Raw genomic sequence first — 26,526 nt, 5'->3', positions numbered from 1 at the left:
GTGCCACGGAGTATATCTGTTCTGAAAAACCCTAATAATAGTTTTTCACAGAGAAGATGCAGACATAAGGTACAAGAATTTTTCTATAGGGGAAAAGTTCTTTCATTAACTTTAGTGAGGGTCATTGCACTACAGCCCCTTTGACAAGACAGATGATTTGGCAGAGCAGAAATCTACACTGCACTTCCATCTCCCACTTGGCTCCTCCTAGTTCAATACTAATTTCTTCCCATTTCCCCCACATATAATGTAATACTTTTTGAATACTTATTACTACTTTTAATTTACAGCATCTCAAAATGTAAAGGAACTAACCCATTTAATATCTTTCATCCAAAATACCAAAAAGGCATCAGCCACCCACAAACATTTTAAAGTACCTTTACAGCTGCATTTAAAAAATTTAATAAGTTTCTTGACTTAAGGAAATTCATAACACAATCAGTATGTCAGAAGAAAAAAATCAACATAGTACAAATACTAGGTTCTACCTCCTACAATTATTCTCAAAGCTATAAAAAGAGCCAACTTCCATCCCAATGAATTTTACAATACAACACTTAGCTAACTTTCACTTGAATAAGTAAATGTGGCTCCTGGAGACTACAGGTTCCAGCCTGCAGTGCTCCATCTTTATTTGAACATCGCCACATTCCATGCCAGGGATCGGCAACCAGTGGCATGTGGCCCGCCATGGTAAGCCCCCTGACAGGACAGGAGTTTTTTTGCCTGCTGAGTCCACAGGTTCAGCCGAACACAGCTCCTATTGGCCATGGTTCGCCGTTCCAGGCCACTGGGGGCTGCGGGAAACAGCACAGGCCAAGAGATGTGCTGGCCGCAGCTTCTCACAGCCCCCATTGGCCTGGAACGGCGAACCACAGCCAGTGGGAGCCACGACTGGCCAAACCTGCGGATGCAGCAGGTGAACAAACCAGCCGGACCAGCCAGGGGCTTACTCTAGCGAGCCGTGTGCCAAAGGATGCCGCTCCCTGTTCTATGCTGAGACACAAGTTTAAACTGTTTGTTACTTATAAAGTCCAAAATAGTTTGGGAACTGCCTACTTAACAGCACTTCTTACCTAGGATACTGCAACAGTTGTGACCAGGAGAGTCATTAATGCTAATAATATCTAAGGGCTAGTCTACAGTGGCTATGCTAAAGCGCTGCGACGGCACTTTAACATGCCTTGTGTGGTCATGGCACAGCACTGAGAGAACTCTCCCAGCGCTCTAAAAAAACCCCCTACCTCAATGAGGGGCGTAGCTCCCAGCAATGGGGAGAGAGGGTGTCACTCCCCTGAGCGAGAAAGTTGCAGCACTGCTAACTTCCAGCATTGACAAGCCCTAAGCATAAAAAAACAGAGAAGGCTGGTTCAGGAATTTGAATTCTACTCCCAGCTTAAACCAATGGAGTCCAGATTTCTCAAACTTCTTGAGTCCAATGAAAGGCTTTTCCTTTGCCTCCAGTTTTAGAGAAGGGAGTGAATAAAAGCAGAAGAGATGATATACGGGGATTAGCATTTGTACCATCTCATGCATAAGCAGTCCATACTGCATTGTGCATTAAGTATTATGCATTTTGTGTATTTATAATTTGTATGTGTTAATTATGTAACAAAAATTAGTGCTAGAGATAGATATGGTAAACCATGCTGAAACTGGGCAGTCTCCGTGGACCATGCTTCCATGATTGCAGCTGCAATCTACTCCATTTTATGCAAACTACTATCAGTGCAACCTCTGGCTCTTAACAAGTTGTCAGTGTGGTCCATAGCTACGCAGTGCTTCCCTCCTATAAATTGGAGGAGAGATCTTTAAAACAAGGGCAGCCAGATTTTGGGGAAATACTGAAAAATATTGACTATCCATAAAGTAAACTTACCTTTCTGCTGTAGGGATTGCTAATTACCAGGTTGGTGTCATCTGAACCTGACAAAATATATTCTCCTGTATCATTCCAGCAAATTGTATTTACCTGTTTGAAATATTTAAACAAAAATTTTAATTGGTTTAGGAAAAATATTTAAAATAGAAAATAAAATAGACAAGAAATATCTAGATATGCAAATGAAATCATAAAGTTACTTAAACAACTTCAAAATACATAGGGGTGCTTAAATATGTTCAGACACCTGATTTTCACTACTTGGCCTCACCTTGCACACATATGCTTTCCCATGGCTAGCCACCTGCACATGCAAGAGATAGGGTTTGCAAACAAAAATTCTATTAAATGTGCATGTAGGCATTGAGAATCTGAACTGATATGTATTTGATAGTGAAAGAAAAGTGTACAGTGTGTTCAGGTCCAAACCTGCACACAGAGTGAAGCCTAGGCCAAACCATGCCTCCACTGAAAAAAAACAAAAATCAGGTCTTAATGTGTTACTGACAAAAAATTTGTTAACATACTAGGCTGAAGAAATTAATCTTTTACCTATATTCTTATTCATATCAAAACTTAAAATCAATGTAAAAAAGTTTACACACACACAATATCAAAAGGTCACTATTTCTATAGACATTGAAAAGTATATTCTAACAGTTGATTCCAACAAGCTCTAAGTCATTAAATCTGAGCTGTTAGCATAAAAAAAGCAGTGATTTTTAACAAATTGTTTGATGAGAGTCCACCTGCTTGAAACACACTGGTATCTCTCACTACTCGGGCTAATGTATTCTGTAACATTCTTCATAGATTCACTATGCTCCTGAATCTCCCTGTAAGCGCATACCACAGGCAACAGAGTTTAATTTGCAGTTTATTATGTGAGCTAACGTGTACTTTTAGAATGCTCAGCTAACTGGGAAATTGATACTTAAAATTTAGCAGTTGACTAAATTCAGTATTCTTTCATAAAAATAGTTATTTGGCTAATACAGAGAATTCCGGGTTTTGGACACCTTCCCACACCCACCTTTCTAGACTGTGAATTGCCTTCTTTGGTCCCTTGTGGCATCACAAGGGTCCTCTCACATAAAGTAAGTCTTTCAATAGAGTTTCCAGTACCTATAATTTGACATATTTGGGAGTTTTACTCCCTAGAATGTATTGCATTATACAGAGTGCTCTGAATCTGGGGTCACAATGTTCTCATTATTGCACCTTCAAAGCACTAAGTATTCAGGATCTGTCTAACATGTACATACTCACAGCTGCCACACCTTCTCACAAACCTGGTGAAAATCCCATATAGTACTGAAGAAACCTTCCCAGATCTCTCCTGTGAGAAGACTGTGATAATGCTCTTCCAGTAGGGAAAGAAATCAGGTTGGGAGCACTTTGCATATTATTTCCTTGTAAGTTTTTCCTTAAAAAACCCCCCAAGATTACAGCATTACAAATGAAGATGTAAATAAACTCAAATACTGAAAAATCAAAAGTTTGGACTCTCACAGTAATATGCCTTAGAGTTCAAGTAACAGGAACTTCACTCACTCCTCTGAGACGGTGAGGTCCAGAATGAGCAGCTCAACATAGAGGAGCTGACAATAGCCATGAAAACCGTAAAATGTGGAAAGGCAGCTGGACTCAATGGCATACCTAGCGAACTATTACTATTGTGATACCATCCTGAAGTGAAATGGCTACTTGATTTCTTTCATTCCTGCATGGAGACAATGCAGATAACTCAGGTTGCAGAGATAGGCCAAAATGGTTGCACCACTCAACTTATATAAATATAACTGTGCAAAGAAGTTATTGCCCAACATTCTTACTCTGCTCAACCTACAAACTATATGAGTGGATGATAATGGATAGAATAGCACCAATAGTGGAAGGGCAGCTGGCTGATGACCAAGACAGTTTCCGCTCAGGATGTTCATGATGTGGTCAAGTTGCAAATTTAACTCAATACACTGAAGATGGCTTCAAAACTTGTAAAATGACAGGGGCTGTGTTTATTGATGAGAAAATTACTCATCTTGTGCAGTAACTAAGGTTCTTCGGAACATGCATCCCTGTGGGTGCTCCACTTTAGGTGTTCGTGCGCCCCTGCACTCACAGTTGGAGACATTTAGTAGCAGTGATGGCTGCGCCTCCGTGCGTGTTGGGTGCGCCTTTGAAGAAGCCACCTTTTGTAACGGTGCCACAGAGTCACTTGTAGATTGTGGTGTGGAGGCACAAGGTTTTGGTTTCCCCTTAGTGCCTGTGTTGGAGCCTGTTCCTGTAGAATCTCTGGCTCTAGCAGTGTGGGATTTTCTGCTACTTCAGCTCCGGTGCTGACAGCACAGCCGGTGCCAGCACTGGATGGCTGCCCGCAGAGCACCTGTGGATTGTGGCACGGAGACACAGGGCTCCGAAGTCTCTGTCTGCAGCCGTGCCGGAGCTCTCAGCCATCGGAGCTCCCAGCGCTGACAGCACAGCTGATGCTATTATTATCTGCAGAAGGGCTGTGGGGTGGGTTTGTTTGTTTGTTTGGGGTGTTTTTTTTGTTTTGTTTATTCCTATGATGGGGACCCAATGTGGGGTTGAAGAAAGCACTCCTGTCCGAAGCTGTGGCTGGCGAAGTGAGGGGCATGGGAGTCCCAAGCCTCATGCTCCAAAGCAGGTCTGAGAGACCTCTCCACTCCCTGCCTTTTTGTGAGCCTGAGGCAATGCAACACTTTGTCAGTGCCTGCGTCAGAGGCACGAACACATAGGCAGCAAACACACTGAGTGCAGCTGTCAGGGACAAGCATTGGCACTCCGAGCCTGGAGGCAAGGCGCTGAGAGCCTGGAAAACTGAGCATTTCCATTGGTGGGTGTTGGGGAGCTTTCGCCCTCAAAACGGCTGTTTACCTGAAGTTCCTGGCCATAAGGAGTGTTTTTTTGTTTTTGTTTTTAAACCAAGGAGAAAGGGAAAGGGAAAGAAGCTAAGTAGCTACTAATAAGGAAAATAAATAACTGACTATAACTAATTAACTACAAAGTAGCAAGGTGCTGCTGATTGCTCTGATTGGCAGCCAGGCGCAGTAGAGAAGGAGCTGTGTAGGGACTGGTCGCACAGCGTCGGTTAACTGCCTGCAGCAGCGTGAGGCAAGGACCACGCATGTGTGACCCAACCAGCACTGCTACTAAAAGTCTCCAACTACGAGCGCAGGGGCACATGAACACCTAAAGTGGAGCACCCACAGGGACAGCACTCAAAGAAGAACTATTAGCTGTTTATAACACCTGCACCACACCATGCACTATTTCTGAAATTGGCAAAAATTTTGTGAAATATTAAGATGGTCCAGGAGTCTGTACTTGATAATCAACACTTCTTAGCTCAGACAGATGGTCAGAAAAATTGATGGCATATTCAACAGAATGAACTACCCCACTATTCAGTGCTATCACCTTTGCTGATTAATGTCTACACCAGAGATTCTCAAACTCATGGATTCATAGACTTTAAGGTCAGAAGGGACCATTATGATCATCTAGTCTGACCTCCTGCACAAAGCAGGCCACAGAATCCTACCCATCCACTTCTATAACTAACCCCTGACCTATGTCTGAGTTACTGAAGTCTTCAAATTGTGGTTTGAAGACCTCAAGCTGCAGAGAATGCTCCAGCAAGTGACCCATGCCCCACGCTGCAGAGGAAGGAGAAAAACCTCCAGGGCCTCTGCCTATCTGCCCCGGAGGAAAATTCCTTCCCGACCCAAAATATGACGATCAGCGAAACCCTGAGCATGTGGGCAAGACTCTGTGGTCCGGGAGCTCCATTCAGGTGATCCAAGTATAGTTCCCTCTAAGGTGAGAACCTGGGCAGCTGCACGTGAGAGAATGAAGGGCCACCCACCTAATTAATGGAGCTGCACAGTCGTGGATCAACTAATTAGGTGCCTGGATCCTGGAAAAGACACCTGTGAGGTGGTGGTCATAGTGGGAAGGGGCATGGGGTGAGAAGAGGGGGTGGGGGAATTTGCAATGTGCAAGGCTACGGCGGCCAGAGAAAGAGGTGACTTTCCCCAGCTCCAGAGCTACAGCTGCCGGGGAGAAATGGTCCTCCTTCCCAGCTTCAGCTCTATGGGTGCTGTGGTGGGGAAGAGACCTCTTTACTTCCCAGCCCCAGCTCGGGGGCTGCTGCAGTGAGGGAGAGAGGGCACATCCATCGCATTAGAAAGGTAAGACTACTGATATTAAAATGTGAGTTGTGTGCTTATGGTGTAGAAAAAAAAATTATTATTAAGGTTGTTTTTTTATATAGTGCTTTTATCCGAAGTGTTTTACAACAGTTAGCTAACGGTACAAACAACATTTGGAGAGATCATTAAGTGGACCTCTGAGACCCTCAGCAATTTTCAAGCGCTCCGCAGGAAAAAAAAGTTTGAGAACCATTGTTCTACACAAATCATCAATCTGAATTCCAATGTGCAAGCATTTCATTTATGCAGCTGATCTTTGCATCATTACCCAATAAAAAAGATATGAGGACACTGAGCGCACTTTAACTGGTTCCCTGAGTATATTTGGAAAATACTGTCATATGTGGTTCCTGAATGCCAATCCTAACAAGACACAAAAGTGTGCGCCTTCCCCTTGAAGCACCATCCTGCCAAGCAACAACTCCAGCTAATGTGGGATGGTAGAATCCGTGAGCACTATAAACATCTGGGTATACCTGAGGGTCACATTAAACCAAACACTGATATTCAAAGAGCATATCAAGATGCTAAAAAATAAATTAAACTCCAGGAATCATGTTCTCCACAAACTGGCTAACACAAAACAGAGAGCTGATGCCAAAACATTCTGAGTAATCAGACACCCTGTGTTATTAAACTGCAGAGTACTTTGCCCCAGTATGGTCATACTCAAGCCATGCACAAAACTGATACCGAACTGAACCGTCCTTTGGGATCATCACAAGGATTTTGAAACTGACTCTCACATTGTCACTGTAGAGCCACACTGAGATTGCAACACCACCAGATAGGCAGGACACCTTCAGTAAGAAGGAGATACAAAAGCAGGTACATGATCGAAGACATCCACTGCATAGACACACTCTATCACCTAAGAGGCTGAAGTCCAGAAAGAACTCTACCTCTGAAAATCCCTTACCCTAAAAAATACCATGGCTGAAATCTACAGAGTAACAAAATGGCAGGACATGCCAATGATCTTGGAGAATCTAGTTCCTTCAAAACAATTTCCTCCAGGCACTGACCTCCAATGAAAAAAAATTGGTGTACTCTAACCAGTGAGAGCTGGGGTAGGAAAGTCTGGTGACAATATGACAAAATGGAAATGAAGGAACAACCCCAAATGTGAATAAGGAGAGCCTAGGAAAATACTTGAACGCTGCCTGAACAAGTGTCCCCGTCAACATCTTGTACTCCCAAGGAACTATTCAAGGTACGTGACAACACCAGGTCTTGACTGAGGTTTTTGAGTGATAAACTATGATGATTCTTTAGATTACTGTATTAGCAGTGACATTAATCAAGGCCAAGAAAGCATTTTCATTCTAAAGCCTTCTTTTAATATGTACATAATTGTTAAAAAATATCTTCTTTTGGGCTAGATTGTCTCATTCCCAGTCTGAGCCCAAAAGGCAACATCTGTTTTGATTAAAAGTTTGAAAAAAATAATTTCAGCTATTTGAATATTTTTCTAAGATTCAAATTTGCCATTTGCAGCTCTCAATGGGGAAAAACCACCTTTGCTAAATGTAATTAATTCATTTTAGAACATGTACAGAGTATTAATACTATCATTTTCCTTAACAAAATAAGGATTAATTGATCCAGATGAGCCATGGGTACAGTCATCCACAATAAGAGAGGCACTGATTCAGCCAACATATCTATTTAACATTACACTAATCGGACTGATAAATACCAAAGTGGTCAGGCACAGCACAACTTCAAGACACAGCTGGTGGCAAAAAAAAAAGTGACCAGCATGCTAGTTATTTTCCATCTACAGCCCCTTCTGCATGAAGGATGCTACTGCTGCTCCGGAGGAGCCCACTAATGGTGAAAAAAAGGCACTGAAGAGGAAAAAGAGACAAAAACATTCAAAAAAGAACGAAGCACAAAAATATCATGTATTTATCTTCCTACCTACACACACACAAAAGACAGAACAGGGAAGACGACACTTTGTTGAAGAACAGATGTGCAGCAAAAATGAAAAAAGCAATAGTGATGATCCTAATACTAGCAGCCCACATCAACACAGCAGGAAGACTTCAGTCATTCCTCTTGGATGATGATGTGACAGCACTGGTTCATCCACACATCAGCTCCAGGTTAGACAAATATAATGCTTTCTGCCTAGCCCCAGATAAGTTCATGAAGAAGCCACTTAATTATGATTACCTGAAAGAACGTATGCTGGTGCTTCACAACTTGCACTGATTTCTCATTCACTACTAAATCCACTTCTTGATTTTGCTACTGATGATTTGCAAGATAAAGGCCCTTAATGCAACAGGCCCATATTATAATCAGAGACCACTGCTTCTTCCAGTAATTGTAATTAACTACCACACTGTATTTTTCAGTGCCCAGAGGGACAACCTTCTCAACAGCTCGCCTAAATCTCTATATTACCCTAACAAAGAGTCCTACCTTTTATCTTCACAGACCACTCTGTAGGACTAAGGCCTTAGCTACACTGGCATTTTACAGCACTGCAACTTTCTCGCTCAGGGGTGTGAAAACACACACCCCTGAGCACAGCAAGTTACAGCGCTGCAAAGCGCCAGTGTAAACAGTGCTCCAGCCATGCTCCCAGCGCTGCAAGCTAATCCCCATGGCGACCATACTCACACTTCAAAGTGCTGCCGCGGGAGCGCTCCCGCGGCAGCGCTGTACGGCTGCAAGTGTAGCCAAAACCTATTTCCCAAAAGGAATAGATCAGAAAAAACTAACATCCCACTCAAAGGTAGCTACCCACTATTGCTTGCTCTTCTGAACAATTCACATACACAAACCCCTATAATAGGCTGTTTAGAATACTTAAGTACCCCAAGAGAAGAAATGGAAGGAAAGAGGAGAAGAAGGGAATATCACTCTTCCAAGTAGTAAAATTAAACCCTAGATCCTAACACTAGGTCACTAGGTCTTGCTACACTAATTTAAGTTCTCATTTATGGTGTAGATCAGGTGCAGTACCTGGAGAGGAAAAAATAAGTATAGTACACAACACATATCCCTCTTTATTATCACAAGAATTATTGTGCTAAATGTGTACAGAGAAAGGAAAAATCATCACTTCAGGTGACTCTCTTTCCTCTAATTTAAAATGAAGTATTTCCTCAAGCTGATGAGTCCATTTGGAGACGAATCTTTTACCAGCACTCATTTAGCACAGCTCCCTTCCTTAAAAAATGTTCACAACAAAACTGGGAGAAAAATATAATATGAAGGTGGTGTACAAATTGTTACCTAAGGCTGCATTTCCTTTCCCATCATGGCAACTAATGCAGAGAGAACCCATTTTCAACACACTCATTTAGAGTTAATCATCTCCTTACTGATTCATTCAGTGACTTCACTATTCTACAAGGTGCTGATCCTTTAAAAACAAGTTGATGAAAAAAAAGGTAAGAGGAAAGAGAGGAGAGAAATGAAAAAAAAATCACTGTACCTAGTAGAGGACTACAAAGTCTAAGCTCTATGTACTGAGACTAGTTACTAAATTACAAATAAAAAAAAAATTAATGTGACAAGGAGTTGCAAAGTCAGGAAAGAGCCATGCAACTTTCACTCTCCCCACATAGGTACATGTAATCAAACGCATAAACACGAAATGGGGAATAACTGGATAGGCAGTAGTACTGCAAAAAAGGATCTGGGGGTTATTTTGGATCAGAAATTGAATATAAGCCAACAAAGGGATGCTGTTGCGAAAAACGCAAACATCATCATGGGATGTGTATGTAAGACATAGGAGGCAATTGTTCTGCTCTGCTTGGCACCAATGAGGCCTCAGATGGAGTACTGTGTCCAGTGGGGGCACCACACTTTAAGGAGGATGTGGATGAACTGGAACAGAAATGTAAGGTGTTTAGAAAACATGACCTAAGAGGAAAGGTTGAAACAATTGGGCATGTTTATTATATTGAAGACCGACGGGGGGAGGGCGGGATTTGATAACTGTTTTAAAATATAAACAAGAGAGTTATTAATTGCTTTCTATGTCCACAAAAGGCACGACAAGTAGTAATCAGCTTAGTTTGCAGCAAGGGAGATTTAACCAGCGGTTTTCAAACTGTGGGTTGGGACCCTGAAGTGGTTGTGACCCAATTTTAATGGGGACCCTAGGGCCAGTGTTAGACTCACTGGGATTTGAGGCTGAAGCCGAAATGACTCGGGCTCTGTCGCCCCACCCTCCCTCAGCCACCCATAGTAATTGTTGTCAGAAGGGAGTCACAGTGCAATGAAGTTTGAGAACCGCTGAGATAAATATTAGGAAAAAAATTTTAACTATAAGAATAGTCAAGCATTGAAAAAGGTGAAATCCCATAATTGGAGGTTTTTAAAAACAAGTTAGACAAACATCTGTGAGGGATGGTTTAGGTATATTTAATCCAGCCCTCTATTTCTAAGATTCTATGTATTGTATTACAATTTTTAGCTACATGCTCACATACTGTTTTTCCCACATGACTCATGCTTCATTCAACATGCAGGCTGCATGATGTGTAATGAGACAGTTCTTCAATATTTATTCTTATTCTCATTTTTCAACATTAAGTCCTGCCGCATCCACTAAGCATCAGCCATACGGACTAATGAGTGCCCTCAGAGTACTGTACGTGACACTGATGCAAGTTCAAATTATTTTTGGCCAAAAATAAAAGATCCATTCTCTCCACACAGTTCAAATACACACTGAGTGAGGCAGGAGTCCTGTAGGGGAGAAAAAAAAAAAAGCATGCTCATGTAATCAAAGCCTTTAGCAATTTGATTCTGCAACTTCGATATTCTTTTGTTTATATGGAATTTCTAAGTTTTTTAAAAAGAAAAGTGATAATGCAAAGAAAATTCCATCATGTGGAGCAATAAAAAGATATATAGTGCAAGAGATGTGTACTAATGAGGCAAGGGCTTTTATTGCTTCCTTCCTCCAAACATCAGATGAAGTAAATCAGGATTCTGAAGGGCACATCAAAATTATACACACACACGAACATTAGGAGATTGTCATTAAAAAACCTTGCTGTTCACTTAAAAAAAAATGCACAAGCAAAGTACATTTTAAAAATCCTAACACTGCCAATTCAAAATGCATCTTCACCAGACCTCCATAAGGCTAATGTCTATTCCAAAAACCATTTCCATGGAAAATTTCAAGTTTTTCTCACTCCCCACTGGGCAGTTGTATCTATTCTTAGATTATTATGTTTTTTGTAATGGTTAAAGTATCCCCTCAACCCTGACTCCATTTTCTTGTACCTGAAAATTACTGAACATTTTTATTCACATTTTAAAAAGAATTCATTCACCTTCAAGAAGATATCAGATCTGAAATATTTCAGCCCAAAAGATGAGTATTTGATAAGGTTATAAACAACTAAAAAAGGACCTTTCATAATGAAAAAACGAATGCAGTCAACGGTAAACATCACTACTCACTCAATATAATGATTTATAACACATTTTCATACTTTGAAGAGACTCAGTGAAATAGAATTGTACTTTGTTTTATATAAATCCACATGATGGATTCATTTCAGTACTAAATTGGAAAATTTCTACCAACATCATGTGTATTATTCGTTACCTTACAACTGTAACAATAAACATCACAACATTACTTACTATCACAATCCTGATACATGACAATTCCATTCCATATCTTTTTTGTTAGTCTTTTATGACTCTCATAAAATGTATCTTCTAAGTTAAAATTCTTATTTCAGGTCCCAAGCAAAAAAGTAACTATTCTGGTAAATCTGAAGAAAATGTGTTCAGTAATTTGAGTATGTAACTGAACAGATATTAAACATATGTGAAAGTGTTCTTTGTTTAAAAGCTTCAACTCAACTATGTGTATGTAGCTCAGAATAAGAGTTTTAAATCTGAAATGTTTTTTTGAAATTAAGTTTCTAGCATTTGAAAATAATGGTCTGACCACGCATGTTGGTTTCCTTATTCATTAGCATGCAAGGGGCACACATCCATCAAACATTCATGCTGCAAACAGCAGCTGATCATTCTCATAGCAGCATAAGATTTCTGAGTTCACATTTAGGTGGCGATGAGGATACGGAGCTGGTAGTTTTTCCAGTCACACTGGCCATTCTTCATTAAGTTATACAACCTGTGAAGAGTTAAGATCTTTTACTCAGGGCAAGTCCTATTCAACATCATTTCCTACAGCCAGCTAACCATCCATAACATGTCACCTGTTTAAGCTTATGAAATTAAGCTAACACTAATCAAATAAGATTAGATATAACCATATCCTAGAATATGAACAAATTAAAGGTTATCAGCTGCATGCTGGAAAATGTTATGACTTTAATAGGCACAAGAATTAAGCCCCTATCGCAATGCTCAAGGGGGCTGAGTTATATCTCTGTGAGAACCTTAATTTTGAATTTTTTTTTATTTGTGTAAAGGCCCAAATTTAGCATTTTCATGTACATAGTAGTTTGCGTTTAATGGACTTTACAAGCTATTTTTCCCTTGAATATCCCAGCACCTTTCAAAAATCCTCTCTGAGAAGAAAAACAAATAAATGCATTAACAAACATGAACTTCTGCTCTGCTGAGGGATGACAGGCCAGCAAAGAAGCCCTGTCACGACAGCCAACCTCTACCATCTAGGTCATAGAACTTAGTCAAATGTATCCACTACTTTTAGAGCTCAAACAGTCCTACGGAGTTTGAGTAACAGTCTATTTGCTGCCTACCTGTTTTCTGACACTGCTGTCAGAAGCAGGATCTAATGATGAGTTAGCAGAAGTGTGGCTATGAGAGCACAGCACGGAAGAATTTTGCAACCAACTAGATATGAAAAAGTAGAGATTTATTTAAAAAGTTAAATATTTACTTTAAAAGAAAAAAACATAATTATTATTTATATCATGTGACTATGCCATTTCACGTTGGGTTTTCAAGGTCAGCCATATTTTAGGTCACAGTATTGCTCCTTTTTTATAATCAATATATAGCACTTCTTCTTTTCCAAGCTTAGAAGAAAACTGAAATGCTTCAATCAAAGCAATACAATAAAATCCTAAAATAACAAAATGTGTGTTAAAATACAAATAAGTACATTAGAAATTATTTAAGATTAGTTCTTCCTTCACTTTCTTGCTCCTACCGAAGTCCAGTTTTCCCTGCTATAGGTGACTGCCTCACTCATAACTAAAGCAATTAAATGAACACAGCTCATTGCTCAGTTTCAGGGATTGAGTTGTTGTCAGCTGCTTCAGAAGAAATAGAACCCAGGAGGGCCTGGATGTAGGTCTTGGCAAGTAATTATTTTCAATTCAGCTTTAAAATGTATTTAGTTTGCATTTTTAAGTCTAGGCACACACACACACTGATATGGGACACCATATTTTTAAAGCTTTGAAAACTTAGATACAAGAAATCACTTACACAGCCATCATGCACATTCAGTGTTGCTTCAAGTTTTAATCTTTGGATAAATTCTCTTCTTCCTGTTGAAGAAAGAAGACTGAATTATAGTCTCATTTTAAAAGCTGACGTTAAAGAACTTTGGCAACCAGATATCATGGTGCTGGGCACAGCAGAAGAACCTAAATAGAACAGAACCTGCACGTAATATAAATCTTAATACAATTTGTATGATTCCAAATATTCAAATGGAAAAAGCAATGCTAAATGTTTATTTGCTGTTCTACCACCTTTAGCACCAGTTTAGAAATTGTGGTGTTAACATTTGGTAAGCTTCACAAGCAGACACTTTGAAATTAGAAGCTATAAAATAGAAAATAACTTATGTACAGTAACAAACAATAGCTAAAAACTTCTAACTGAAGATTGGAAGTTACTCCTGAGGGAATTGTGCCGAAAATATTAAAAATTTTAGGCACAATATTTTAAAATTCTACAAAATTCTGCAAATTTTGTCAATAAATGTGGAGGCACCAGCATGGCAGCGGGGAGCACAGACCACTGGCTGCCTACCCCTCTCCCAGGACAGGTACTCAGTGGTGAGGCTGCACCAGACCCTGACACAGCGCAAGGGCCGGACCTGTCCCAGAAACACCCCAGGGCCCTGTCGCTCCACGTCAGGCACACCTGGTATGGGGCAAGCAGGCTCAGCCCAGCAGGATCCAAGTGTGAAGAGGCTTAGTGTGGTGGGATCCAGGTGGGGGTAATCTGAGCTGGCAGCTCAGTGGGGGATCTGGATGCAAAGGGGCTCATTGGGGGGTTCCAGGTGCAGGAGGAGTGGGACTCTTGCAAAAGGGTCCAGGTGAAGGTGGGTTGGCCGTGGCAGGGAGAATCTGATGTGGGGGGATGGGGCTTCAGGGGATCTGGGTGTGAGGAGTACAGCAGGGGGTCTGGGTGCTGGGGGAGTGGGGCTCGGTGGGGTGGGGCCTGTCTGGGTGGGGGTTTGCAGCTCAGAGTGGTTCAGGTGCACAGGGGGTGGGGTCTGTCTGGATGGGGGTTTGAGTGCAGCAGGCTCAGCTGGGGGTGGTCTAGGTACAGGGATGGGGGTCTGGATGCAAGGAGTGGGGCTTGGCAGGGGGTGCAGAAGTGGAGTTCCAGATGCCAGGGGAGGGGTTCGGCGAAGATCCAGATGGATGGGGAGGGGAGCTCGGTGAGGAGGGTCGGGGGTGGGGCTTGCTGGTGTGGGAGTTCAGGTGCGGGGAGCTCAGTGGGAGGTTCTGGGTTGTGGGGGGGGGATAAGGCTCAGCAGGAGGCTCAGGGGGGGTCCAGATGAACGGGGGTTGGGCAGATAGGGGAACAGTTCCCCATACAGTGACCCCCTCTCCCCTGTGGGTGAGGAGCGATAGGGGCAGGAGGGTGCAGCATTTCCAAATGCAGGGGGAGATTTCTGGGGGTCATTCTGACCCGACTCTGGCCACTCCATGAAGGGGAAGTGCTCTGCTTCTCCACTGTCAGCCCAGCCAGGACTAGCAGCTGAGCCCAGTGAAGGGTAGGAGCCACTGGCTGAGGAGTCCCCAGCTGGGTGCAGGGGGGAAGGAGGAAGTGAGACTTGGTGGAAGGCTCTGAACGCTGGGGATTCAGTGGCAAGTTCTGAGTGCAGGGGGGGTGATGCTCAGTGGGGGGTCCGGAACCATCAGCCAGAGTGTTCTCAGGCCCTTCCCTGCCCCCCGCAGTGATTTACCTCTCCAGTGGCTGCTCTAGGCGCCCAAAGCAACACATCCATGCTGCCAGGGAGGGGCACATGACCGCTGTTGCTGCTTCCCTTTGCTTCCTTGTCAGAAAGTCATTTTTCTGCGTAGAAGCAAAGAAATCTGCAGGGGACATGAATTCTGTGCCTGTGCAGTGGTGCTGAATTCGCCCCAGGAGTAACAAGTAGAATATGTTTTAAGAAGCACAACATATTTTAAATAGGAACATGATGCCCAATGTGTTTTGCTCTTAAATAGAAAAGTGGAACAGGGTCTAGTGCTTAAGCAGAGGATTGGAAGCCAGACCTCCTGAGTTCTAGTTCCAGCTCTCGCTCTCCGTTTGAGAAAGCCACTTAATCTCAGTTTCTTCATCATTACTGATTGTAACTCACTTTGAAGAGCAACAGAAATGATCAGTATCATTCCATTTCACAGTTTAAATAGTCAAACATGGATGCGGGGATGCTTTTGGAGTTCCTGAACTGAGCAGGAAAGGTGAGTGTGGAAGGGGAAACAGAGTAAAGCAAGACAAGGTGAAAGAGATTTAAGGCAAGGAGAATCTCCTACAAAGCACATATTAAAACAAGGCAAGGTTCCATCAATTAGATATCATTGTCTCGGAAACATAAAATACCATGTTACTACACAGATAAAGACAGTGATAACAATGCATACCTATATAGGGTGAAGAGTAAGATTGTACAGATACAACTTTTATCTGGGAATTTCCTGATGTGACTGTTTAATCATCTAGCTTTAATGTAGCTTTTTGTTATGGAATTAATGACAATTAATCCTCTATAACTTCTATCGGAAGATGTTGAGAAAAAAAGTAAAGGTGAAATCTCACTCTATTACTTAGGTTGTAAGCTTTTGGGGGCACATGCTGCCTTTTTATTCTGTGTTTATACAGCACCTAGCACAATGGGATCCTGGTCCATGACTAGCGCTCGTAGGTGCTACAATAATACAAATAAATACTACTATGGGACAGCTCAGTAGTTTGAGCATTGGCCTGCTAAACCCAGGGTTGTGAGTTCAATCCTTGAGGGGGACATTTAGGGATCTGGGGCAAAAATCAGTCTGGAGATTGATCCCCCTTTGAGCAGGGGGCTGGGCTAGATGATCTCCTAAGTCCCTTCCCTAATATTCTATGATTCAATCAATGGAAAAACTCTCAGTGACTTCAATAAGACAAGGATTTCACTCAAGGGGTATGACTACATTACAGCTGGGAGGTATAATTCCACATTTGGGTAGACACACACACACCCTAACTCTGCTTGAGTTAGTACCCTAAAAATATGTATGTGATTGAGGCAGCATGGATAGTGGCTCTGAGTATCTCTCCAAGAACCTACATATATATTCAGCAGCAGTGTAGACATAGCTTGGGTGTTTTATTTTGACTTGAAAAAGGAACTAACCTGGTATCCTCTAAATTAAAAATACTCACTTAGACAGTGGCCCATATCCTTTCAAAGAAGGACTATAACATCTTGTCTCAACTGAATTTAGTGAAAATGCCCCTTTCTTAGAGGAAGCAAGAGAAATAGAAATTGGATGTGGGACAGAAATGAGAAGAAATCTCTTCAAACCTAACCCTCCTAGGTTCAAGGGCCTGTACTGGACTGGGACCTAGAAGACCTCATGTCTATTTCCACTTCTGCCACTATCCTGCTGGGTGAACCTGGACAAGCCACTTCACCTCTGGTCCTTGGTTTCCTTTTGCATCTTTATCTGTCTTGTTAATTCAGAATATAAACTTTTAGGGGCAGGGACTTTGTCTGACTATGTGTTTGTATAGTTCTCTCTCTGTGAGAATGTATACATTATGGCTCCAATTTTGGTCAGAGCTTCTGGGCACACTGTAATACAAACAGTAAAAAAAGGGAAAGGAAAGGATTGCTCCTTCCTGAATAGCAGAGAGGACCTCAATCCAACAGCCTTTAATAAAGTATTAAGTACTGGCAGGAGGCTAAGATTCAGGAACTGAAAGGAAAATCTTTAGAAGGAGAGCAGCTGGTGATTAGGAGCAGTGGTAATAAAGAGTGCACTCTCTTAAAGTGAAGCATACAACAACTAAGAAACCACTGTTTAAACCTCTTTAACAAATCAGGTTTCACTATAGTTCTTCCTAGGGATGCCAGCCCTAGGAAGGTTTCCCTGGTAACTGTAAACACAGTTATAATTTCAGAAGAACTGTGGGTCTGGGATTTCATATTGGAATATGGAAAAGAGATTCCGATTCCCCATTTTATTGTTTGTGGGCTGCAATTTCCTACTATGCGTAAAGGCAAAATCAACTGGAGCAGTTGGGACAGCGCAGGAGCAACAAGAAACTGAGGAAAAGTGGGATTTAAGAAGAGGCAAAGGCATCTCAACTACATTAAAGCTGCAGCATTACCAACTCTCATAATATTTGGTGTTTCACTTAAAGCTTCTGGAGTCCAGCAATTGTGCAAATCTTAGCTTTGATTTACATTTTAAAAGAAATTTTTTCTAGCCTTTATGGTTGCAGAGAAAAGTTTGAAAACATGAATCCTACTGTCCCAAAAAGATAAATAAAAAAACTTTTTAAAAGTCTCATGACTCAAGTCAGTCTCATGGTTTGGGGGACCTTACTCATGATTTTTGAGCACTTGGGGTTGGCAATACTGAGCAGCAAATCTGCAATTTAATTTAAAAGAGCTAAGGACACTACTAAGGTGACTGAATCATTGGGGTGTACTGAATGTCCAGAGAAGAGGGCTCCATGGCTCTCATATAAGCCCCCTACAAACATCAAACCAGAACTCATGAATTTCGGTTAAGAAATATTGACCCATACACAGTGGCTCATAGCATGGAAATCTGATCTATTCTAAATAGGTCTTTTCTATCACTGGTCTCCTGTCATAAACAGATAGTTAAGGGTTAATGTCTCTTTCACCTGTAAAGGGTTAAGAAGCTTAGTAAACCTGGCTGACACCTGACCAGGGGACCAATCGGGGGACAAGATACTTTCAAATCTTGGTGGAGGGAAGTCTTTGTTTGTGCTGTTTGTTGTTCGCTCTTGGGGCTAAGAGGGACCAGACGTGCAACCAGGTCTTTCTCCAATCTTTCTGAAACAGACTCTCATGTTCAAAATAGTAAGTACTAGCTAGAAAAGGCGGATTAGTCTTATGTTTGTTTTCTTAACTTGTGAATGTGTATTTTGCTGGAAGGATTTTACCTGTTTGCTGTAACTTGAATTTCAAGGGGGGGGGGGAGTCCCTCTAGTCTATATGATCTGAATACCCTGTAAACATTTTTCCATCCTAATTTTACAGAGATAATTTTTACTTTTTTCTTTCTTTAATTAAAAGCTTTCTTTTTTAAGAACCTGATTGATTTTTCCCCCCCTTGTTTAGGACCCAAGGGGATTGGGTCTGAACTCATCAGGGATTGGTGGGGGAAAGGTGGGGAGGAGGAGGTTAATTCCTCTCTGTTTTAAGATCCAAGGAGTTTGGATCAGTGTAGTCTCTCAGGGTAGCCCAGGTAGGGGAAAGTCTGGGAGGGGGAAAGGAGGGGGGATGGTTTATTTCTCCTGGTTTTAATACCCAAGGGGTTTGGGTCTTGGGTTCTCCAGGGAAGGTTTTGGGGGAACAAAAAGTGTGCCGAACACTATATTTTGGCTGGTGGCGGCGCTATCAGGTCTAAGCTAGGAATTAAGCTTAGAAGTGTCCATGCAGGTCCCCACTTCTGGACACTCAAGTTCAAACTGGGGGGAAAATACCTTGACATCTCCAGGATCCAATGTCTAAACAACCACTCACTGCCACCATAACCCACAGAGTGATTATGCAATGCAGTGGCGTGGGAATTGTTTCATCCCATCTCCATTTGGATAACGGGCTGCATCCCAAAGCATCACTAATAGTTTTGGAGTTTTATCTGAGCTAGTTTAATGGTAGATGCCAAGCTGCTAGTGTCCAGTTGTATATTCTTTTGTTTCCACCTGCTGCCAGAAAGGATATAGCCATATGGCTCTTTCTAGCATCAGTCTAGACATCTCACATTTTTTCCTCACTTTAACACTGAAGAGCCTATCATAGTCAGTTACTTGCATGTGCTTTGGAGAAGAGTAGCTAACAGACAAGCCTATGCTGTACAGGACTCCAAAGTACGTGCATCGACTGTATTATCAGAAGGTTCAAACTGTCCAGCAAGTGTACCTCTCAAAATGAGAGAATGCAAAAGGAGATTCACAGACAAATCTAAAGAAAGCAGAGATTCCTTCCACTGTAGAGGAGAATTTAAAAAAAAAATCTATCCAAAAAGATTTATATAAATGATCAATAGGCTGATGCTGGGTGCTCAACATGAGGACGTAGTAACAGGTGTGCCAGTACATTAAGGACTCTGGTAAAGAGGGTATCTACCAGTGAGAAGTCTTTGCCAGTACCAGGCTTTGCTGCCCCACTAGCTTACCCAAGGTGATGAGGCCTCTAGGCTAGTTATTTATAAGAGTTAGATGGCCCTAGACTATTTCCTGAATCTCTTTTGTTCCAGGGAAGAGGGTTACTACCTTAAGTTGCCCTTAGAGTGCTGCTCATATCTCAATGGGATGGATGCAGTACAAGGCTTCAATGCCAAGCTTCCAGCCAGTGGTGAGCTCTTTTTGGAGGTTTGAGGATGGCTGGTTGGAGACCTCTCCCAGTACTGATAACGGAAAGTTTTGGGATAGACTCCCTAACTTAGAGAAGCGCTGAAGGAGTGGAATCTCTGGGAGGAGAGTCCCCTTCTGCAGCCAGAGGAACATTCTTCTCAATCCTACATTCCCTTTATAGACAGCTCCAGTAAGTAAAGCGTTAGCAAAGTATCTCTGGAGAGATGAGTTCTGGGGGAGAAGGAACGGCATACAGAACAAGGGTCCAGAACGTTACCATCACCCAAACAGAAAAGACACTTACTATTCCATCAGTTAATGTTAGAAATCTCTCACAAGATGAGCACGGCTGAAAGCCAGAGGGTTTAAGTTTGGTCAATAGATAGGAAAGCACCTCGGTGCCAAGTAGTAGTCAAAAGAAAAGAAGAATATTTCAAGAAAACAAATAAGGAGCTGCCAAAAGGGCAGAAAATCATACTTACACTAACCTAATTGTAGTAATTACTAATATTTACAAGTCTGAGACAATGAAAAGGTGCTTCAGGGTAGAAGGCACAGACCAAGCTCTGTCTCTCTGCCACAAGTGGAAAATGAGATGTGGTTTGGACCACTCTGCCATATGTTCTCAAATGGCAGGGGGTGGAAGGGGCATAAGGACATGCAGAGCAGAAGATCAGCCTAACTGGTCAAAAGTGATGCATGAGGAGCATGCCCACTATAAGTTGGATCTGCAAAAAGGCTTGAAGAAATGCTACTTCCTTGAAATTTTCTCATTTGCAGCCACCGTAACACCGTATCCTGTGATCTTGGGAAAGCTGGGACAAGAGAACTCCAGAGAAAATCCAGTTGCTACAAGTAGTAATGTTGGCAGGACTCTTCCCCTGGGTCAGTAATGAACCAAGATCCTAGTATGGTTCAGGGGTACTGTGTTGCGTGAATTGGAATCTTTCATCAGAGATAGAAAAAGTAAGCAACTGACTATTTGGGGCTTTATTTTTTGGGTTATTTTAAAATAAGAATGAAGTCCCTCATATCCTGTCCAAATTTCAGAATGATAGTTACACTGTACTTACCCTCTCTAGAGATACTGTATGCTTATCAAATATTGTTGATTAGCATACTGCTTTCAAAATTATAAAAACAGAAAATAATGTTCCACCTGGCAAATATTGCTCTGAGCTGCATAACTAAGATTCACATACTTATTTTGTTTTATTTAATCAGGCTACCATTCTTGAACCCTTTCACTGAATGTTTTATTTGTCCTTTTATTTAGAGAATGTTAGCTTATAGGCCTGCAAGGTCCAAAGCTATAATAAAATCTCCATATGTTAAAGAGCAGAATCCACACTTCAAAATTTCCTTTCCAGATTTGTAACCTTGAGTATTTCCTTTTCTTGTAAATATACATAGAAAAGACGGTCTGGGTTATTACTGGAATATAAACGATCTGTGCACCATGTTATTAAGTCCCATACATTGTGCACCTTGAAAAGGGTAATTGATACAGTAATGCATTTGGCTGGACTACAGCATAACAAAATGGCCTGGACAAATGCATCTTATAATTCTTGGAAGAGAAAGTAATTTAAGTCTGCAAGAGTCTTCCCATAATGTGATGGATAATCCTTATACAATGTATGTTAATACACGGGTACCCTTCCTATACTGGAGTATATAAACAACTCCAATCTCAGTTTTGGTTACCAGACTATATTTGTTCAGTTAAACCCCATTATTTCACAATCTTTTAATAATGCCTCAGTATTTCCACTACAAAACCCTACTTTCAGATGAGTTTAATTTTGCAAATATTTGATTTAATTTTCAAGTATAAGCTCTTTGGGAATAGGGCCTGTCCTCTACTAACTGGACTCATTTAGTGCAATGGGACCTAGCCTCTAGGTGTTACTACACTGTAAATCTTAAACAACAAGAAATGGACCACAGAAGTTTATTTCCAGTATTTAAGTTAAATTCAGCATATGGATACAAGAATCCAGAGTTCTTCAACCTTTCTGAGTTTCAGATGCAGAGCAAGAAAGTTCTATAGCAGAATATCATTCTTGTGTGATGTACTACTTCTGCACATAATACTTTCTGGTAGTACTAGCAGCAAAAAATAAATGGGTGATGTGGTACACCCAGGAATAGTATCTGGACCATGAGCTGTGAATCCTATGGGCCCATGGTGCCTGGGCACCAGGAATATTCCTGGCCTAGGGCCCAGCTCCAGCAATTTTTGGAACCAGGTCTCTCCCTCAGCCCCGCTTTCTGCATCCCCCTCCCCCCAACGCACACTTCCCCCATTTAAAACAGCCCTGGGCCACCACTCACCACTGGCAGCGCAACAGAGCTGAGTAGCTTCCTTCCTGCTCACTCCACGTGGCTGCTGGCCCCTCCCTGCAGCCCCTGGGCTAGGTGGGTCTGTGTTCCGCCCCAAGCGCCCCTGCAGCCAATAAGAAGCTGCGAGGGCAGTGCCTGGGGATAGGAGCACATGGAAGCTCCCAGTCTGCCCTGCCTAGGAGCCCCAGATAAGAGCTGCATCCCCCACCCCCTCCCAGAGCCTGCACCCCCCAACTCCCTCCCAGAGCCTGCACTCCCTCCCTTCGCCCCCATCCCCAACTCCCTCTCAGAGCCTGCACCCCCTCCCATCCCCAAGCTCCCTCCCAGAGCCTGGACCCCCACCCCCTGCCTGCACTCAAACTCAATCCCAGTGCCAGCATCCCTCATCCCCTGTCCCAGCCCAGAACCTGCACACAGCACCAAAACTCCGTCCCACAGCCTACACCCCCACCCCCTTCCCACACATCCCCTCCTGCCTCCAAACTCCCCCCTCAGATCCTGCACCCCTTACCCCCTCCTGCATGCCCACCCCTTGTCAAAGCCCAGAGCCTACACCCAAACTCCCTCCCAAAGCCTGCACCTCCACCCCCATCCCAGAGCCAGAACCCAAACTCTGTCCCAGAGCCTGCACCCCTCATCCCCTCCTCCACCCCCACCCCTTGCCTAAGCCCAGAGCCTACACCCAAACTCCATCCCAGAGTCTGCACCCCTCACCTAGGGTGACCAGGTGAGAGGGAGAAAATATCGGGACAAATGGGGGGGAGGCATCTGGTCACCCTATCCTCCCCCATTCCTGCAGCCCCAGAGCCTGCACCCAGCCCCCAAACTCCCTCCCAGAGCCCAATCTCTCATCCTTCCTGAACCTCAATCCCCTGCCCCAGCCCAGGGCCTGCACCCCAGACCACCTCCTCCCTCCACCCAAACTCGCTCCCAGAGCTTTAGGAAGGTGGGGGGAAGAGTTTGGGGGAGGCAGAGTTTAGAGTAGGTGGGTTCTGGGCACGACCAAAATTTCTACAAACCTGCCACCCCTGTCTGGACCTCTGCTGGAAATGAGTGTATGGAGAAGGCTGAAGGGGACTGGTTTAACAAAGAAAGCAAAAGCAAGGACTTAAGTTCTCCCCCTTCAGAGACATCTTTCCTCCCCATCCATTAGCTCTATCCCAGAGTATTCAACTCATATTACTGGAACTTATTTCCCAAATGCTAGACTGAAAGTTTGCCTACAGTTATCCCACATAATCTCTCTCTAGAAAAAGCCTTTATTTTCTCAGAAAGTTGGCAATCAAGTTACAATGAAACAGTTCCAATAATAAATTTAATTCCTTCAAATACACTTCAGAATCAAAATTCTGTCTCTATACAGGTGCTTTTTGCTGCCTATTTTGTAAAATCATAAAATGACAGTGGATGCCAGCAAGTAGCTTAGGCTGAAAATTTAGCTTGCAAAAAAAGGGTAAAGATCAAGAATGGAACTGTATTCTATGTGAAAAGAAATGTTTTCATTAACTTTAAATTAAGCAGGCTGTTTTAGGTATTTTGGGGGTTTCTTTAAATGTAAACTTTCTCCTGTGGCATTGGACTCTGGAAGATGATACAGCATTGTGCTAATGACGAGAACACTGACATTAAATTGACTGACTTAGCTTCATCTTTCAAGAAAATGCAAAATATAAACAGAACAGCATACATTTTCAGTTTCAAGATTTGGAAAAAAGTTTGTCACAGCTACTAGGCTAAAAGACAATATGAAAAATGAGGGATAAACGCCTCTCCCCATCAGCAAGATACAAATAATATAGTGGTGAGAAGCCTGTCCTCCAACCCTTGCTCCTAGAAGGGAGAGAGCACTGTCCAAGACATCACTTGAAGCCACCTCAAACTGCTTTCCCTGCTGGAGGGAAATTTTTCACTGAATCTCATTCTCCAAACCATTGTAGAGATCCCACCTTCTACTATGATGGAGAGAGGGAAAGGGTTAGTATTCTATCCTCTCACCAGCCTTTACTGTTTGGATCCTTGTCTCCAAGTGAATAGCTTCAATGCCTACCTCTCAATGCTGCTAATAACTTTCCTAATTATTCTTGCCGATTTCATTTTGTCCATGTGATTATTATTAGTTGCAATGAAACCTCAACAGTTATGTCAATGTTATTCTGCTGAAGCTTGGGAAAATTGAGGCGAAAAGGAGCAGTTTGTCTACAGACTCAAAGACAGCAATACTCCAGTTCACATTCAGAACATTATCTTGCCAACAATTAAGGCTAGAAAAATAAAATATTAAATTCTGCAAAAAGCTAAAGGCTTACTCGTTTCACCAAACATATGCCAGTCACACTGAGAACTTTCTAACTCACTCCGAGCAACTGGATTTTTCAAGTCCTGTTCAGTTTTAATCTAGCACCCCAATGATAACACCAGTAAAGATATTTTAAAGATGTTTATCTCGATAGTACACTTCTAAAAATAAATGTGAACTTTTATTTTTAGTTCTCCTTTCTCTAATGCCAGATTTCCCCAGTTCACCTTTCACCATCACCCCAACTGCCTCCTGGAGTCTTCCCATTATGGAGGACCACCACACTTCAAACTGGGGCCCCTCCAAAACCAGAGAAACTGCAATGGGTTATAAAGTTTGCAACCTAAACAGTAGAACAAATGGAGGGTTAAGGTCTACCTAAAACTTCATGAAGATCTTGATTTCCTCAACTATTTTGCCTCACCCTTTCCACACAAACACATTGTGCTGGGGTAGCACTGTGTAGGTCTCTCATAGGAGAGAGGGATAGGAACCTCTGCGAGGTAACAGTTGACAAGCAATAACAACTTAATGCTCAAGCATTTTACACATTTGAAATCTTATTCTAGCATTTTCCATTGGAAAGAACAGACTATTTCATGAACAAAGTTTAAACTTAAAAATACAACTGAAACTTTTTATTTGAAGTTACATCATCCACGGTATTCAGAGCTGAAAAAGAGAGAATCCCTTTTCTGCAAAATAGCAATAGAACCTATTTGTCAAATGAATACTCATTTATCTCAAGCTGGTTCTTACCAAAGCCAAGTTCCTCTGTGCTAGCTTGCTGTGACATTTTAAATGCCCTACTTTAAAACTGAAACAGAGCCAGAATTTGATCCCAATGCAGAGCATCTGTTAACTTGTCCCTAAAAGCATTTTAAAATGACATTTGATTATCCAAAGTGGAGTTTATACAGTGTGGAACCACATTTTAATCGAAGTAGATGACTTCATTCTCACATTGGTCATTTGTCCTGAACTGAATATACCAAGTTCTGGACCCTCATCCAGCATAATTTTCAATCCACAGTATAACACACTGCTTTTCCTCCTCCTGAAAGAAAACACACACCAATTTTAGTCCAATGCATTGATGTTTTGTATAGTAACTAGGACTCCACACTGATATAACAGACCACCTCTCATCTGAGGAGCTCAATACTCTTTAAAAATATTAAGTACGCTCTCAAGAACACCTGTGAACTAGGCTGGTAGGTTATTAGCATTTTACAGATGATGACATTGAGGCACAAGGCGTTTCAGTGATTTATCCATGAGCACACAGTGAGCTGGTGACAGAAATAGAACCCAAGAATTCTGACCTCTACTCCCTTAATCAAAGTACTTTATTACATTCCTTCTAAAACTGTATATTTATGTTACAGCTCTTGTTTTTAAAATAGATGTGAATGGTATAGACATGCAGAAAAGCCAAACATATTTTAAATCTACAAAAGGGTCTGTCTTTTTGATAAACAAATGCTTTATTACAGATATCTAACTCCACGGACTTGGTGTTATGTAAACCTATGTTCAAATGCCAAGGCACAGTTCAAGAGTAGAGCTTCAAGTGTTAAGAAACACGTGAACTTTGAAACATTAACAATATAGTACCAACTACAGAACGGGGGGATATATTCTGTCCTGAATGCCATCCTATGTACACCCACTGAAGTCTATGGGATCTTCCCAGAATGTAAGCCAGTGCAGAATTTGATTCCAAAAAATAAAACATAGATAGGAGACTAAGCAAACCGAGTGAGCCTGACTTTTTGTAATTCTTATATATTTCTGCATGATTAATAGGCTGCAGAGTGTTTTTGAAAAAAGCTTTGATTTGGATTCACATCAAGGCCCAATTAACATCAGTTATAGTGTACACATTAGATTTTGTTTTCATCAGTAGTACTGTCCTTATTCCACTTTCAAACATATCTCAGATTCTAAAACAGTGCATGGCTAAATATAAACTCCCCTTGCGT

At 42.0% G+C, this 26,526-nt stretch overlaps 1 protein-coding gene across 15 annotated transcripts in view; it reads right to left on the bottom strand.

Annotated features, from left to right (window-relative positions):
- DCAF6 (DDB1 and CUL4 associated factor 6) overlaps window positions 1-26,526 on the bottom strand; it is a 175,366-nt gene that overhangs the window by 129,448 nt on the left and 19,392 nt on the right. For 14 of the 15 annotated variants that reach the window (XM_030581129.1, XM_030581156.1, XM_030581138.1 and 11 more), the window contains exons 2-3: window positions 13,543-13,604; window positions 1,883-1,975 (exon numbers count right to left, since the gene is read on the bottom strand). In XM_030581129.1, the coding sequence (XP_030436989.1) occupies window positions 1,883-1,975; window positions 13,543-13,604 (155 nt within the window). Of the gene's footprint in view, window positions 1-1,882; window positions 1,976-12,848; window positions 12,868-13,542; window positions 13,605-26,526 lie in introns of those variants that run through there. The other variant, XM_030581237.1, reaches the window with a different exon arrangement.

Source organism: Gopherus evgoodei, chromosome 1, assembly GCF_007399415.2.
Source record: "Gopherus evgoodei ecotype Sinaloan lineage chromosome 1, rGopEvg1_v1.p, whole genome shotgun sequence".
NCBI lineage: Eukaryota > Metazoa > Chordata > Testudines > Testudinidae > Gopherus > Gopherus evgoodei.
The sequence above is the reverse complement of the archived record's forward strand: the minus strand, read 5'-3'. Positions and strand labels throughout refer to the sequence as shown.